The sequence below is a fragment of the Empidonax traillii genome, unplaced genomic scaffold (assembly GCF_003031625.1).
Source record: "Empidonax traillii isolate 1590-97213 ecotype Southwest subspecies unplaced genomic scaffold, ASM303162v1 scaffold909:size282043, whole genome shotgun sequence".
In the NCBI taxonomy this organism is placed as follows: domain Eukaryota; kingdom Metazoa; phylum Chordata; class Aves; order Passeriformes; family Tyrannidae; genus Empidonax; species Empidonax traillii.
The window spans coordinates 40,239-57,621 of record NW_020956102.1 but is presented as its reverse complement, the minus strand read 5'-3'; the positions used below and the strand labels follow the sequence as shown (position 1 = coordinate 57,621).

Here is a 17,383-nt window from a genome sequence, read left to right as displayed (position 1 = left end):
GGCCAGGATCCATTGGCTTTCTTGGCCACCTGGGCACACTCTGGTTCGTTTTCAGCTTCCTGTCAATCCACACTCCCAGCTCCCTTCCTGCTCTCCAGCCACTCTGTCCCCAGCCCGTGGGGCTGCAGGGGGTTGTTGTGGCCAAAATGAAGGAGCTGGCACTTGACCTGGTTGAACCTCATCCCCTTGGAATCAGACCATGGATCCAGCTTGTCCAGGTCCCTCTGCAGAGCCCTCCTGCCTTCCAGCAGATCAACACTCCCCCCAGCTTTGTATCATCTGCAAATTTGCCAGTGGTACACTCAGTGCCCTCATCCAGATCATCAATAAAGATATTAAACAGAACTGGGCCCAGCACTGATCCCTGGGGACACCACTGGTGACCAGATCCCACTGGGTGCAGCCCCGTTCCCCACCACTCCCTGGGCCTGGCCCTCCAGCCAGTTCCTAACCCAGCACAGAGTGCCCTGTCCAAGCCTTTCCCAGGATTGTGCCATGGGAGAAGGTGTCCAAGGCTTTGCTGAAATCCAGACAGACACATCCCCAGCCTGCCCCTCACCCACCAGACGGGTCACCTGATCATGAAAGGAGATCAGGTTGGTCAGACAGGACCTGCCCCTCCTAAACCCGTGCTGTGCCTGCCTTTGGCCTCTTGGGGGGCTCTGGTGTTTTGGGGAGGTGCCAAGCTCAAGCTCAGCTCAGGACACACGGAAGCCAAGGCTGAGAGCCAAAGGTGTGAGCTGCAGCTCCAGGGCCACATCTCCTCAAACCACTGCCCAGCAGGACAGAAAATACAACAGCTTTCCATGAGCATCAAAGCAACAGCTGTTTAACACACCTGAGAACGTGTGTTTGTATTCAAAGGAGGGGCTAAAGATGAGAATGATGCCATCAGCTTCCATCTGCCCCAGAGAGCAAAGAGAAATCTGCTTAAAGACATCAATTCCCACCTTAGCAAGATTTTGAAATATTTTGTTAAAATCTTCCACATGCTTTTGGCTACTGTTGTTCCTAGTTACATTTAAATCTTGAAGGTAGCTGTTTCACCATTCTCCACACTTCATATACAATCCCAGCAGTAAAACAAACAGGTTGGTGTTAACAAGAAAATTGTGGGATGATGTAGCATTTTATTAAAAATTCCTGGTGCTGCTGGAGACCATCTGAATGAAATATCCCACCAGTGGTGATTTCCAGCTTTCTTTACTCTTTCCATTAGCTGATGGATTTCTTTTTGTCATGATGGGCAGTAATAAAGTATTTCTGCTACTCTCTTTAGCTTCTTTTAACAGCCTTTGCAAATTTTTATGTTGCAGCAGTTTCTTTATTGGACTACCCAGAGGAGTAGGTTCTATACTTGCAGTTAAGGTATATTTTGGTTTTATTACTTGGAAAGAAGTTACTGGGGCTGAGTAGTTAAAATCACAGCCTCTGATCTGGGTAAATGTACAAACACAACAATTGGAATGTGATTTAATTGTTTTATGTTTCTATGCATTCACAAGCAGTACTGAAGCGCCCCCCCTTTCCCTGTGTATACAGAGTACCATTTTTATATTGATCTCTGGTGGAATTTCAGATTTACAGGTGTTCTGTTGTGTATCTGGGCAGATATCTTGAGCTCCAGTTTTATTTCTTCACAGACAAACCCTTGTGTTCTGCAGGTGCTGATATCTGTGCTCCTCACGTGTTTCTTTCCTCCATGTTCTATTGGATACATTGTGGTTCCACTATTGATCACACCTAGAGCAACAATGGGATGGATGTCACAGGCTTTGGTTTTTAGCATAGTCAGTATTAAATAGGATTTGTTGTTTCCCTGCCTCCTTAGTTATGCACAGGCCAGTTTCCAGATTTGAGGGGCTTTGGGAGGCATTCAGGGAAGGGTTTTCCTTTTACCTTTCCTTGTGTCCAATGGCCCTCTCCTATGGCTCAGCCATGATATTTACCTTCCTCCTCCTTGTGCAGCAAAGGAAATATTGAGGGACTGTACATTGTCAGATTCACATTCAGTTGTAACAATTAATAATTTCAGTTCTCTTCCATCCTCTTTAAACCATTGTACACTTGTTTTTTTGTTACAGTATTTGACTGGACAAGAAGGAATAAAAGGGTTCCCTCTATAAATTTCATATTCAGAAAGGCTAAAGCAATTCAGAGAAACACATCACAGTAAGGGGCTCAACCACTGTCAAATGATACCAACATTATAATTATACCAAGCTGGCCATCTGGCAGTGCCTTGGCAGTCCTGGTCCATGGAATTGTGTTTGTCTGGAATAATTACTGCAGCCAGAAATACTGCTGCCCTTGAGGGCAGTCAGGTTCTGTGTAAGACAGGCCTTGTTCCCAGGTGCAGCTCAGGAAGTTCCTCCTCCATTTGTTTGGTCCCAGAGGTCTAGAGGGGGTGACCTCTCACTGTCCTGCTGCTGTCATTTCTTCAGTGGGTTCCTCAATAGTCCTGGGAGTTTCCCAGCTGTGTGTGTTGTGCCCCATTCCTTTCCAGGGTTCCTTTAGGGGCTCGTTATTCCATGATCTTGGATTGAGCCGAGCTCCCCCCCGGATGTTGGGAACAGCAAGGTCCAATCCAGTTGGATTCCTGCACTGAAAGAGACCTGTTGATAGAGGACAAAACTTTCCCTAGGGAGATAATTAATACATCACTACAGCCCTTTGTGCCCCACACTGGACACCAGTGAAGGCTGTGATGGTTTAGGAATGGTTCCCCAAACCACCTTGTTTTCTCTCACTGCTCTGTTTCTCCCTCCCTGCTGTGGTGGGAGGGAGAGGAGACACAACAAGCAAAGATCATGGGCTGAGATAAGAAAACAAACAGTAACAGCAACAGTATTAATGACAGAGGGTTACAAGAAAAGAAACAATTCACGTGGATAAACTCCCGATAGCAGCTGCCTCTGCCACTTCTCTTGGTCAGGAGGAGCCCCTTCTCCCCAGAAGAGACTCCCTTTCCCTCACCCCAGGCAGTCACATGAGGTGGTACAAAATAACCTCGAGTCCTGGCCATGCCCCCTCCTGGCTACTGCAAAATTTAACCCTGTCCTGCCCAGAACCAGGACAGCTGGATGTCACACCTTTGGGTGTCCTGTACCTGGGAATGGTCTCTCCCAGCAGGACCCCTCCAGCCTGGTTGGTTGGACAGGAAGAAGCTTCAGGGCACCCAGAGAATGTATCCACCAGTGCCAATAAATATCAATACCCATTTGCTGTGGAAATTCAGAGAAATCAATTTGCCAGTAACTTCCCGGTGTGTTCCTTTTTTAGTCTTCAATCCCTGTGGTACAACAGTCCAGCACAGTGGAGTGTTTCACCCTGTTCTTGGATCCTCCCTTTAAAATGCAGATGGCCCCTGACTTCTGGTGTCCAGTGAGGCACAAAAGAGAGCATCTTACAAGTCCAGTACTGTAAGCCACTGATCAGTCTCTTTTAATGTGGTTAGAAGGGTAGATAGGGGTTGGCTACAACTGGATGCACATCTTGCACTCTTTGATTTACGGCTCTTAGATCTTGGATTACTTGGTATTCATCTGGGTATGAACTGGGGTATTAAACTCAGACTGGCGTTCCCAGAGCTGATGCATCTTTCCATGTTTGGCTCTGGTCCTTTTCTAGCTTCCAATTTCATGAAGTATTGTCCTTTTCTTACTGATCTGGCACCTGGTTTAACAGGATCATTACCAGTTTCACTTCTTGTGTTCTTCCAGGAGAACTGGTCACCCATACCAGAGAAGTCACTGCATTTGCCACTTCTTTGGGTATCTCTTCCTCGGGGTCCTTTTGATCCTCTAACTTGTGTCCCCAGGGCTTTTTTTCTTCATGTGTGTACTTGGATCCGGATTCTGGGGGCATTTCTGCTTTCAATGAGGACAATGATCTGTTCCTGTGATGGGAATTGAGCAGTCAAAGTCCAATTCCCTTGGTGGGGAACAGGGTGTCTCTTCCCCTTTCCACCTGTTACAACCATCAACCATGTCTATCATCCCTTTTCTGGACTCTTCTCCCTGGCTCTTTTCTTTATTTGCTCTTCTACATCTCATCCTTTTTGTTACACTTCCCTTCCTGTGTCTAATGCTAAAGCATTAATATCTGCTGTCATCAGTTCACAGCCCCTTTGAGCATTTTAATTGTTCCACAATGCAAAGAAAAATGTCCCATTTTCCTTCTCAGTGACAAAATAACATGAACTGCATCCTGTATGATAGTATTATAGTTCAGAGCTCCACTCTGAGCCCATCCACAGGCCATCACTGGTTACAACACATAATTACCTTTTGTCTAGCAGGGGGATCCCCTCCAAACTTCCCCCCATGTCCTAAAACACAGCCTAAGGTGAGGCTTTCACAGTTCCCTCTCCACCTGCTCCTGGTGATTCCCTCAGCCATTGGCAGCTGCTGTGTAACATCCTGGTCCCATTCACTCCATCCCACCGGGGCCACCAAAACTGGTGCTGGTTTTAGGAGTGCTCTAAACACAGCCAAAGAGTCAGGTTGAGAAAGGAGACGTTGTTCATTCTGCACAGGGTGCAAGGTGGAAAGTTTCCACAAATGGAGAACACCAAGGGGTAAAAAGAGAGAGGTTTATACACTAAAGTTTATATAACCCCCCCTACCTAAAGCAGAGTGACTGAGCCTGCACAGCTTCAGACAACACTTGTTACTGCTCCTGCCTGGGCCTCTGCGGGGGTTCCTGGTGGTCTGGGGAGGTGCCCCCTCCTCAGTTTCAAGCCAAGCTCAGCTCAGGACACAGAAGCCAAGGCTGAGAGCCAAAGGTGTGAGCTGCAGCTCCAGGGCCACATCTCCTCAAACCACTGCCCAGCAGGACAGAAAATACAACAGCTTTCCATGAGCATCAAAGCAACAGCTGTTTAACACACCTGAGAACGTGTGTTTGTATTCAAAGGAGGGGCTAAAGATGAGAGTGATGCCATCAGCTTCCATCTGCCCCAGAGAGCAAAGGGAGGGACAGAGAATTCTGCTTAAAGATTCAGAGAATCCTACTAACAGATATGGATAATTCTGCTTAATTTTTGTGTTCCCAGTGTGTGGATCTTGGTTCTCATGCGCTGGTTCCTCTGAGAGTGAACCTGGTTATAACCACATAGAGCAGCAAAATGAGTTTGAAGTGTTTAATATTAAATCAGTGCTTTTATTTACATTAAATGCAGAATGAAGAAAATATGGAGTTACCTCAGACCTACAGCTCTTCCCTTTCAACATCAGAGTACTCTGCACCCATGGACCCTTCCCTCTTGTACCCCCCCTGGTCTACGTGTGCAGATGACAGCAAGCAGCCTGCTGCTCCTCAGATTAACCTGAAGCCCAGGTAGTCATCCTCAGCAGGGAGTGTGTGTGTTGGTGGAGGAGATGGATTAGATTTGTTTGTTAAAGTTGACCTAGGAAATGCTTTGAATGAAGGAATTGTTTTAATTAGTACACCCTTGGTTTTCAGGATTCAGCCCGAAAGGAACGATTATGGCAGTGAAACAGATTTATATGGACTCGTGTCAAACATCCTGGAAGAACAAGACAAACCACAGCCGTGCTTTGCTGAGGGGTGAGTGGTGCAGGTGCTGCTGCTGAGGTGTCCTCTGACAGGATCTCCCCTCCCTGATCTCCCTGTGCTCGTTAGCTGGCTCCACATCTGCTCCTGCCCAGGCCTCGTGCTCTGTGTGCTTCCCCTTCCTCCCCCTGATCTTCCAACGTTCCACTTGGGATCCTTGGAGTCTTTTCTGCAGGCACTCAGATTGCATGGCAGCTTCTGCCTCTCTGGTATTTACAGAACTTGCTAATTGGCATTTTTAAAATAAGGCCTTAACGAGTGCTGTGCACATGCTGTATTCAAATAAATCCCTTGGATGTATGCCTTGGCCTGTTGTCTTTTAAATCAAGACTGAATTCAGACTTTAGGTTTCTGTCTTAATTAATGTCAGTTCACAGAAAGAATACACAAATCAGACTCCTTCACACTTTCCTGAAATGGCAGGGGAGAATTCCATGCAAAATGAATATTTCTTGCTGTTCGTGCTGCCTAAGCAATATTTGCATATCTAAATGTCAGGTTTATTTTGCCTGTATTCCTGCACCAGGAGGGACAATCACATAGTCATATCCACATGACACAGAAGGATGCAGGTCCAGCATCCCCAAGAGATTCACAGTGTTCCCTGGCTTTTCCAGGTCTAAGAGGCAAGAGAGGGAACCCAACTCTCAGGTTCCCAATGCAGGCATTGCTTTTTTCATTCTCTCTTCCCAAACAATTCCAGTGATTTCTATATGTGTGCTGAGTTATGTGGCTGAAATGAGGGAAAACTTCAGTCAGCCATGAGATAACTCAGTAATTCCTTTGCTTTGGACAGGCAGGGCTGGAATTCTGTTTGCAGTACTCCCACATTTGGCCTGCAGTGACTTCCAGGCACAATTTTGTTCCCTTAGTCTGTGTGCAGTTTTCCTGGTCAGTGAGGGATGGATTGTCCTGGTTAATTCCTGGTGCTGGTGAAGGAAGGGCAGTGTGCTGGGATGCTGCAGGAAGCAGTGCAGGCCAGTGGAAGGCACAAGTGAGGGGAGAGAGAAGCTTCCTCTGGAGTGCTGGGACGTGGCCTGGGAAGGCTGAGGGCACTTTGGTTACCTGAATTGGTGCTGAAGCAGAAGGATTTTGGTGGGGATGGACAGTAAATCCCCTGGCAGCACTGATGGACCATGGGTTGGTCTGTACACATCTCGTCTGTAGCTCCTGAGCTGGGGGGTGGGCTTACACGAGGCAGAATCGATTTTCTCAGCTGAAGGTGACAGGAGGGGGTGAGACAGCTTGGAGCGATTAGGGAAGAACTGGGTTCCTAAACTTCCTTTTGTGTTTGGGAATGAAGAGCAGCACCGCGGGTCAGACTCTGACTGCTCGTTTCTTGTTTCCCAAGGAGCTGCCCTCCCACCCTGAAGTCTCTCTGGCCGGTGAACGCGAGCAGAATGGAGCACCACGAGCTGCTGCCAGAAGGCAGGCGTGCTGGAGCTGTCCCCCAGCAGGGCTTCTACAGCAGCGAGGCTGTCCCTGCTGCTGACAAGCAGTTCCTGGCCAACGCCCCCCTGGTGTCCCAGCAGAAAGCAGACGATTGTTACCGCGGCTTCGCCGGCGTGGAGCTGGAGGAGCAGAGCCTGTACCCTGCCAGGGCTGAGCGTGCCAGCCTGCAGAGTAACGAGGCTGTGAAGGCAACTCCTGTGTATCAGAACTACCCCTACCTGAAAAACACCTTTGCACCCCAGGCTGGGTACCCAGAAGCAATCAAAGACTCGGGAGCTGATGCTTATTCTTACGGAAGAGAGAAGGTGTGTCCCAAGGGAGCAGAAGCACAGGTGCACCCGAAGCGGGCAGAAACGTTCCTTCCCCAGTGTCACAGGTACAGTGAAAGCACAGATTATGGCAGATACACTGAATATTCTCATGCTGGTAAGGCAAAGCCCAACAAGAGCACCAGTTGTAATCTCCAAGAAAGTAGAAAGGTGGTAAATGGAACCCCCGAGGCACCATCTCTGGATGCAGAGCCCTATGCTAAATTATTTCAAGTTAAATCAGGAACTCAGAAGAAATTTGAAGATATGATTTCAGATCAGCATGACTTTACATTTCCCAAGTCTGTAGGACTTGTATCAGAAAAACAATTTGCGAACGAGCCTTCCTTCAGCACTGATTTTGGGCAGAAAATTGAATATGGACTAAAGTCTTTTGCAGCTTGTCCAGGGAATAATGGTGTGGAAAAGCAGCAGTTTTCCAAGGCCGATCTTCAGAATCCTGAATTCTATAAATCACTCTCACTGCTGTCCAATGCAGCAGTGCCTTCAGCAGGCTCCAGTGCGAGGCCAGCGTGGATGAACATCCAAACCAAACCCGCTGCTTCCGGCCCCTTCCAGAACCCAAGTCCTTTGTTGAAAGTGAATAATCAGTCACCCGCGTTTCCAAAAAGTTCCAGTCATTCTAATGATGTTTTTCAGTTGCCATCTTCAAATTTGCCCTTAAACTGTAATTTACTTCACAAGCACTATCAAGACAACCCGTTTCTCTCCGGCCTCGACTTGGGTTACAGCGCTGCGGAACGAGCTCGGGCGGCTGCGTGCGTGGAAGCCCTGGTTAGGGGTGGGGAAGAGAACCTCATCGAGTACCTCAGCGAGAAGAAGTTGAAGCAGCCAAATGGATTCTGTGACAGTTACTTGGCTCAGCAGTTTGGGATCATTGACAACCTGAGCAAACAGCGTTTCCAGCTGAAGCCGCAGAGCGAGCACTGTGAGCTGGAAGGCCAGAACCAGGCGGATGGGGTGTTGCAGGACATGTACCAAGAGCTCCTGGAGTCTCAGGGGCAGCTCCATCTCAGGGCAGGGAGCGGGGACAGCGGTGCCATCAGCGCTGGCAGCAGCCTGCAGGCTCCAGGCATTCCCAACTGCGTGGTGGGAGACTTCAGGCGGAGCCGGCAGCTGGGATCGGGCACATTCCCCGTGAGAGCCGCTCACCTGCTGGGCCGTTCCGTGGTGCCTCTGGTGGAGCCTCCCACCTTGTTCTCCCAGGATGACCTGAAACGCCTGTACCCTTTCCCAGACAAGATGTACAGTGACAGTGCTCTCTCTGGTTTCGTGTCAGCGTTCGGGTTTCAGAAGCAAGTGAAGAGCCGCAGTGGCCCGGCCAGCGAGCTGCACGTGAGGCTGGAGGAGTGCTATGAGCAGTGGAGAGCTTTGGAGAAGGAAAGGAAGAAGGTAAAAAAATCCCAAACTAAAGTAACATCACAGATTTGATGTAGATCTCATCCTGCCCAGTGCAGTCAGGGCTGGTTGGGCTGTTGGGAGTTGAAATGTTTAATGGGACTGCAAAGTTACAAGTTTGTTTCCCTGTGTGTTTGGGACTGGAAAGGGAGGGTTTGGAGGTTTGTAGCCTGGCTGGGAGCAACAACTAACATTGTATGGAACGTTGCAATTAAAGCAGGAATTCAGGGACTCTTCTAGTCTCGGGGCTGGGGCTGGGGAAGGCGTGTTCATGAGTAACAAAGATGTGTTACACCTTTTTTATTAATACAGTAAATACAGTTTCTTTCAATTCTTTCAATTCAATTTCTTAGGTGCTACAATGAGTTCTCACCTTCTGTTTCCCTGAAGGTTTAAACCTGAGGTGTATGTGAAGGGGCTCTTTTTTTTCCCCCAGAAAGAGAGGCTGAAGAAAGGGTGATTCAGTTAAAACCCTTGAACTGAAAGGCTCAGGCAGTGCTGGGTGAAGCCCTGCTAAAAGCAGGTGCCCTTTTTGGTCAGCAGCAGGAGGAAAACGTGCCTTCATTTCACCAGTTGGGATGGGGTTGGAATTTCAGACTGTCTGTGGGGGAAGCTGGGCCAAATGTTACCTGGCAATAGTGGGGCCTTTGGGAGCTCTCCTGTGCCAGCCCCCCAAAGAAACCTGATTCCAAGGGGGTGGAACACAGCGGGAAATTTCGCCAAAGTGTTTCCTGACAAAAGCCAATGGTTGCTTTGAATAGAGGGGCTGGGGGAGAGAGAGCCCAGCTTGAGGAGGGGAGGGGAGGTCTGGGGTGCATGAAGAGTGCAGGGGAGGAGCAGTTGGCCTGTGCATGGCCTGGGGAGGGTGGGGGAAATTCAGAAACACAGCATGGCTTGGGTTGGAATGGATCTTTAATGCCCACCCAGTGCCACCCCCTGCCATGGGCAGGGACACCTTCCACCAGCCCAGGTTGCTCCAAGCCCCATCCAACCTGGCCTTGGGCACTTCCAGGGATCCAGGGGTAGCCACAGCTTCTCTGGGCAACCTGTGCCAGGGCCTGCCCACCCTCACAGGGAACCATTTTTTTTCTAATATCCAATCTAAACCTGTTCTCTCTCCGTGTGAAGCCGTTGCCCCTTGTCTTGGTACTCAATGCTCTTATAACTAGTAAACCACTATGAAACCACCCCAGTAATGGAATTTGGAAGCAGATTTAGCTAATTAGATTTTGTAATGAGTGTTTCAGAGTGACATGACAAAGAGGGTCAGAGAAACTGAGATTTGAAGTGCTGCAATCAGGTTTTAAAGTAATTTTCTGATGGTTTGGGTTGGAAGGGTCCTTAAAGACCATCCAGTTCCACTTCCCTGCCCTGGTTGGGGACACCTTCCACTAGCCCAGGGTGCTCAGAAAAAAATCTTTCTGTAGTTAAAGTACTCTTTATAAAAAATTGGTTAATTACTGACTGAAACAGTTTTAATTTATCCACACCTGTTTGGTCATTTTTTTCCCTGTAATTCTGACTTGCCTCCATTTCATTTCCAGGCAAACCCCAGTACAGGCTGTAGTCAGAGTGAGCAGACATAGCACTGCTGGAACACGGTGTGTTGGCACGGTTGCTTTAGTTGCACTGCTTTGAGTAAAGCAGTTGTTCACTTAAAGCAGGTGATTGTCTCACCAGAGGGTTAAATCCCAAATGCCTGAATCCTCATTATCTCCTTTAAAAAAAATCCAAAACCCTGAGGGGAAGATGGAAATGGAATATCTGATATTTTTTCTTGTTTCTGTAACGAAGCACATGCCACACGTACATTCTGAGGGAGTTGTTCTTTTGTTTTCCTGCAGACTGAATCAGCTCTTGCTAAGAATTTCCAAGGGAAAAAGGTTTCCAGTACTAACAACATTCCAATTCCAAGGCTGACATCAAATCCATCAAGAGTCGATCGCTTAATTGTGGATCAGCTACGGGAACAAGCCAGAGTGAGTTGTGGGACTAAAAAAAAAATCTATTGAACTTACCCTACAGAACTTAGAGTACAGTGTGAGATAGGTAAGATGATCAGAGCAGCTTTTCCCAAAATAGCTTTGTTCTGTGCAGGGAATAACATTTCAGCAGGTCCTGCTGGAGTTCCTGCAGCTCCAGGGTCCCTGTGCCCTTAGCAGGGAGCCTGGCAGGGGCTGAGGCTCACAGTCACATCCCCACGTGCCCAGAGGGTGGGGGTTCTGCTGCAAGAGCTGCACGTGGGGCCAGCACCCGGTCCTGGAGCTGTGCCTGCTCAGCTCTCAGCTGTGCTGCATTCTGAGAGCTCAGCAGGGAGATGCTCACTGTGGGTTTGGGGGCACTGGGTTGGGGGAGGTATTTGTGGGGAAAAGCGAGTTTAATTAATGTTTGGAAGACTTTGATATGTATTTGCTTGAGAGTCTGTTATTTTTTAATGAGGAATGGTTATTTGATGCAGTTTCAGCCTGAATTTCTGTTATTAGTTTGATGCCAAACTCAGGGATCCATAACCCCTAGGGCAGGTGTGAGTGGGGTGTGCTGAGCTGCAGTGGCTCTGTGCAGCCCTGGGGAGGCAGCAGCTGGCAGGGTTCTGCAGGGGGAGAGCACAAATCCTGAGCCTCCACATTCAGAAGCCTTGCCTGTCCTTGCACTGTGCCTTAAACCTGCCTCTAAAACAGGACTCCCTCCTCTGCAGCCATTGGAGAAACCAAACTTGAGGCTACAGAACCTCAAACTTTTAGGTGGCAACTGAGACGTAGTTTTAAGGATGCTCAGAAGCACAGTGGGGCTGTTGAGCCTGGGTTCTGACATCAGACAGCTCAGTGATGGCCAGAGAGGAGCAAAGGTTGGAGTGGAAGCTGAGTTGGCTCAGTCTGGGATTAACTCTTCCCAGTGTGGAGCATCCAGTTAAATCCTTTTGGAGGTCACACCCTTTACTTTGGTTGCTTTAGGCCATCAAGTGCAGCCATGGTCCAAGGAATATTACAGCTTGGGGATGTTTAGTCTTACCTCTTCCTGCAAAGCAGTGACCAGGTTCTCAGTGCCCTGTGAACGTGGCTGAGCAGTCACTCACCGTGGGGAAACCCAGTGATGTGACTGGTGTAGGATAAACAAGACAACAAGGATGCAGATCTTCAGTGGATCAGACAAATCTGAATTATTTCTGAATGTTTGTGCTCAGCCCCTTTCGTGCTGAGTGTTCATCCCAAAAGCAGCCCACACGTGTGGTTCCAGTGCAGCTTTCCCTTTCCCAGTCCAGCTGCCCTGCACAGCACAGGGCATCACCTGGGTGGAATTAGTTCTCACCCAGGAATTGCAGCAGTGCTGCAGGAAGGGAGGACCCCAGTGGATTCAGGGAAATGCATGTTGTCATGGACCCACCTCCCGTTCCAGGCACATTCCATCTCAAAGCTGCACAGACCCATCATTGACCACTGGGCTGGGGGTCCTTGTGCTGGGGTATTGTAGCTTTGCTGGTGTGCTGCAGCTTTGGAGATGAACAAACCCCAGGTAAGAACTTAAAACTGCTTCAGCTATAACTTAATGAACTGTTTCAGAGCAAATTAATGATTATCATGAACCTGCTCTTCCTAATTCGTGAGTTCTCTGGTGAGTGTGGGTGAGCCCTGTGGGTGAGAACTCCCGTGACGTGTGCACTGTTGGTCAGGTTGTGACCCTGCTGGGGAAGATGGAGCGGCTCCGCAGTTCCCCCCTCCACGCCAACATCTCCACTGCTCTGGACAAACACCTGGAGTCCATCCACGTGGTGCAGGCACGGAGGAAGGATGAGATTGTGAACCCTTCCAACCGGCAGCGGCACGGCCCGCCCCGCTGCCAGGACGAGAGAGGTGAGCTGGGCTGGGCAGCCTGGGCACGGGGGGCAAGGCTGGGAAAAATAAGGGAGGGGGATTGGAGTCAAGTTTGAGTTGATTTTTCAGTGTTGGAGCTTTGCCAAAGGCAGACTGGGTGGGGTTTGGATGAGGGTTTGAGGGGACACTGAAACTGGGGTTTAGAGGGTTAAATCACTTTAGAGTGTGTTTATTCAATTAATGAACTAGCAAAGAATAGAAATTAGTGGGTTTTTTTGGTAACACACTCAGGATTTGGAGATGATATTAAGCTATTGCCTCTTTCTTCTCCCTGTCCCTCATATTCCTGTTCCCAGCACCCCTCCAGCTCTGTCTTTGTGGAGAACTTCCCTGGTATTTCCATGCTGAATCTCCCCAAAGAGATAGAGATGGCCCTGGGTTACAATTGGATTTCCTCTTCAAGCTTGTTTTGTCATAGGCTGGCATAAATATAAATCATATTTTGGATGGATACACAAAAATACATTGGTCACAATGGTTTTCATTCTTAGTGGTATCCAAAATAAGCCAAATACTCAGCTTAATCTCTCACTGGTGCACAGGCAGAGTGGCAGGTTCCAGTGTCCTGTAGATGGGAGTCAGGGTAAATTCCTGCTCCCTGACCTGCCTTGTGTCAGAACCTGACATTTCTGAGTCCTCTGATCTCTTCTGCCTTCCTTTCCACATCTGAATTACAGGGATTATTTTACTTCTTTGGGGTGTCCCACCATTCAGATCTGTAATTCCCAAGTTTACCTCAAAAGGTACACCACAGCAGTTTTTCTTTTCAGCTGTTCACCGTTATTCTTGTTTCTCTTTACCTTGACTGAAGATTATGGGACTTCTTGAGGTGAAGGGTGGGTGTTTTGGGTGTTGAAGCCCTTGGAAATAATTGGCCCTGGCTTTACCTGGGACTACCAGATCTAGGAGCTCTTTGGAACAGAATAGTGTGGGAAAGAGTTGGAGAGGAGAGGGAGCCTGGGGCAGCAGCTGGAGAGGATTTTTCAAACAGTAAATTATTGAATGTAGTAACTGTATTTGCTGTGTGTCTGGGAAAGCCTCCAGGGAAGGGCCTGAAGCTGCACAGCTCCTCTCTTTGGCTGAGCTTTCTTGTTAATGGTTTTGGTTTGTTTGGGAGCAGTTCTTCCCTGGCCCAGCCCTGTTCCCACAGCACCTTTCTGTTCCATCTGATCTGATGTTAAACATCTACCATGGAATCACAGGATGGTTTGGGCGGGAAGGGACCTTAAATCCCATCCCATTCCACCCCCTGCCATGGGCAGGGACACCTTCCACCAGCCCAGGTTGCTCCAAGCCCCGTCCAACCTGGCCTTGGACACTTCCAGGGATCCAGGGGCAGCCACAGCTTCTCTGGGCACCCTGTGCCAGAATAACAGAACCACTGCCCACGGGACCCTCCACAGCACGGGGGTTCAACACCCCTTCACAACCTGGCTCTGCCCTTACCCACTGGTAAAGGCCAGGCCGGGTGAGCCCTGGGAGGCTGCGGTGTGGGGAGGGACCCAGCCTGCAGGAGGGACCCCCAGCCTGCAGGAAGGACCCCCAGCCTGCAGGAGGGACCCCCAGCCTGCAGCAGGGACCCCCAGCCTACAGCAGGGACCCAGCCTGCAGCAGGGACCCCCAGCCTGCAGCAGGGACCCAGCCTGCAGCAGGGACCCCCAGCCTGCAGCAGGGACCCCCAGCCTGCAGCAGGGACCCCCAGCCTGCAGGGCTGCACTAACGGGCCGTTTCCCCGCAGTGGTGCTGGCTCTGGCCGTGGCACTCGGGGCGCTGTGCCAGGCCACGCGCAAGGTGCGGACCGTGCTGTGGTGCGCCTTCCAGATGACCCTGCCCAAAGCCTCGGCTGCGAAACGCGCCCGGGACAGAGTCCCCCAGGAGCTGGCGGCGAGCGAGGAGAAGCGACTGGAGAGCGGCCCGGGCGCGGCCCCGGCCCCGGCCCCGCGGGGGCTGAGGGAGGTGGGCGCAGAGGGAGCCCCCGCCCCCTGCACAGACCTGCTGCGCGCTGTGTACGACAGAGGGGACGCCAGCGCCTCGTAATCCCTCATTCCTTTCAGTTGCTCCAAAGTTTCAACTGCTAATGTTCGTATTTAAAGCCGTATCTTGAGGAGAAGTGGGATTTGCCTTCGGGGCTCTCAGGTTAAGCTGTTAACAGGCGGGGTCAGATTGTTGTAAAGCCAAACTGGTGGATGTTAACTTAAAAAAATAATCACACTAATTCATTAACAGCCAAGATATTATTTATCTCCTTCTGGTAAACCCTGGTGTACAACTCTCCCGATAACTTTTTAGTTTTGCTTTTGGAAATAAGTTTTTTAATAATGGTTCTTAGAGACTGTGGTGTGGTGGGGTGTGAGATTGGTGTCAGATCAGATTGTAATGTGTTACAGTTTCCGTATCAAACTAAAACCTGGAAACAGGAGGAAAAAAGGCTAAGAATACCCAATATTCATGTCAAATTAGATATTTAAAATACAAATATTTATGAACTCGAGATTTTAGAATCTTATGTTTGCAAAAGGAGATGTATGCACCAGGTTCCACTAATTACCAATTATTGCCGTGTGAAACCATGAATGTAGTGAATGTGTTCGGATATTTGAGCATGCTCTTGGGAAGAAAGGAACCTCTGTTTTAAAGTATTTAAGCTTAATCAAACTACGACAGGCACACAGGATTGTCCTGCAGAGCTGTGCAGCAGCTGCAATAATGAGCGTTGTTTCTAATGAATTTAAATTTGGAAGAGGTAGCACGAAGTTCTGAAACTTGGGTTTTGTTGAAGTTAGTCTTTCACTAGTTTGGTTTGAAATTTGGTTGTCAGCCTTTAGGCTTCTTTGTTCCCCTCTGCCTTTGGGCAGCTCCCAGCACTGGTGTTTCCTGCAGCTCTCAGTCTGTAGGAGCAGGAGTGGCTGATTCACTGTGTGCTCGAGGAGGAGGAGGAGGATCCACCCTTGGGACATCGTGGGGGTAAAGTCACTGAGCTGTCCGTGCCTGGACACCCTGGTACTGACAGGGCTCTGTTCTTCCTGTGCTGGGAATGCTGGTGGGTGGAAGGGGTGATGGCACCCTATAAATTGTCATTGGATGATGTGACAGAAGCGACCGAGGAAGGCTCAGCAGAAGGTGGGTGAGCGTGAGATCACTGCAATGACCAGAAGCGCTGCCAGGGTGAGTGTTTTGGGGCAGAACAAGCACAACTTCATAGCAGTCACTGCACTGGGGTTTGTTCAGTTTAACCCAGGCTGTGTTGATGTTAAAGCAAAACTGACTGTACTGGCTGGAGTCGTCTGTAGGAAATAAATTCGCTTTTGCTGAAGCTTTTGTTCTGTCAGTGTGTTCCCAGGCTGGGCTCCTCGAGCCTGAGCTGGTTCTGGAGGTGAAACCTTCAGTCCTTTATGGAAGTGTGTTTAGGGGGATAAAGCAAAGGGGATGCTGAAATCATGGAGAGAGCCATGCCTGTAACGTTGGACATGCCAGAGGGAGCCAGAGTGGGGAATTTCTTTTCCCTGCAAGTGTCTCATGGTCTCCCAGCTTTGCATTGCCAGGGAAAGCTGATGCAGCAATTCCAGCATCTGCACTGGGATTCTTCGGGGTGAGTCCAGAGCATTGCTGCTCCATAAATAACTCCCCTGTGGTGGTGCCAGCCATGCACTGCTGACTGTCCTGGGTGGGCACCAGTGGAGCAGCAGCGCTCGGAGCTCCACAGGATGAGTCAGTGCCTGCCTGGGAGCCCAGACTGCTGGTGTGGGAACGGGGGGCCACTCTGGAGGGCAGAGGGGACAACCCTGGGGGGCAGGGGCAGCACTGTGGGGTGGGGGCAGCCCTGGTGGGGCAGGGAGGGGCAGCCCTGTGGCCTTGTTCTGAGAAGGATCAGCTCACTTGGGGTTTCTAACACCACTGCCTGCTGCCGTGGTGCTGCTCCTGGCTGTGGTTCCATGGCCCCAGGACAGTCCTGGAAGCTGCACCTCCCCTTGCTCCTGATCCCTGTCCCTGACAGGGCCTTTCCAACAGCAGAGCGAGGCCTTGGCCAGCCCGACACACCAGCCCAGCCCAGCCCAGCCCAGGCCGGCTGGGGCTGCAGGGGACAGCGGTACCTGCAGACAGAACTGCGGGGCTGAGGGAGCCTGTTCCCACCGTGTGTGTGACTGTGCCCTCCTCGTATCCATTCCTATGGAATGTGCACACACGTCCTGTTGTTCCTGGACAGAGGGGGCTCCTGCTCCTCGTGGGGAGGTGAACGCTGCCCCCTCACAACCAGAGGTCTCGTGTCCCTGCAGGGGGGCAGCTCCAGCCCTGGGATGGTGTTTTCCTTGGCACCCAAGGGCTGGGCAGGTCCGTGCCAGGTGGCAGAGCTCTGGGTACCCGCTCCAGAACGTCTGCTGGCAGGGGTGGGCAGCAAGTGAGCTGGAGTGAGATCACCCGGGCACCAACAGCTCCCAGCCCCGCGGGTGGGCAGAGCCTCCGCCCCGGGCCCAGGAGGTGAGAGCCGGCCCACCGAGTGCCAGCCCCTCCTTCTAGAGCTGCCCCCGCCCGCGGCAGCTGCCTGAGCCACTGGAAACACCAGGATCCAGCACAGTGCTCCAGGCCAGGCTGGGAGCCCAGCCCTGGGGAGAGGCACAGCCAGGACAGTGCCCGGTAAGGGCAAATGGGGCACCACAGCCCTGGGAAATGAGGCGTGAATGGAGCAGGACCTGAGCACGGCAGACACGGGACAGAGGGCACCGCACCACGGGCACCACAACGCGAGCTGCCACGTCACTG

General features: G+C 50.4%; 1 protein-coding gene across 3 annotated transcripts in view; it reads left to right on the top strand.

The window, feature by feature from the left end:
- MEIOC (meiosis specific with coiled-coil domain) overlaps window positions 1-15,938 on the top strand; it is a 19,789-nt gene extending 3,851 nt beyond the window's left edge. For 2 of the 3 annotated variants that reach the window (XM_027902773.1, XM_027902772.1), the window contains 6 exons: window positions 5,183-5,340; window positions 5,467-5,571; window positions 6,929-8,750; window positions 10,601-10,735; window positions 12,424-12,604; window positions 14,364-15,938. In XM_027902773.1, the coding sequence (XP_027758574.1) occupies window positions 5,183-5,340; window positions 5,467-5,571; window positions 6,929-8,750; window positions 10,601-10,735; window positions 12,424-12,604; window positions 14,364-14,662 (2,700 nt within the window). In that variant the 3' untranslated portion in view covers window positions 14,663-15,938. Of the gene's footprint in view, window positions 1-5,182; window positions 5,341-5,466; window positions 5,572-6,928; window positions 8,751-10,600; window positions 10,736-12,423; window positions 12,605-12,921; window positions 13,787-14,363 lie in introns of those variants that run through there. The other variant, XM_027902774.1, reaches the window with a different exon arrangement.
- The last annotated feature ends 1,445 nt before the right edge of the window (window positions 15,939-17,383 follow it).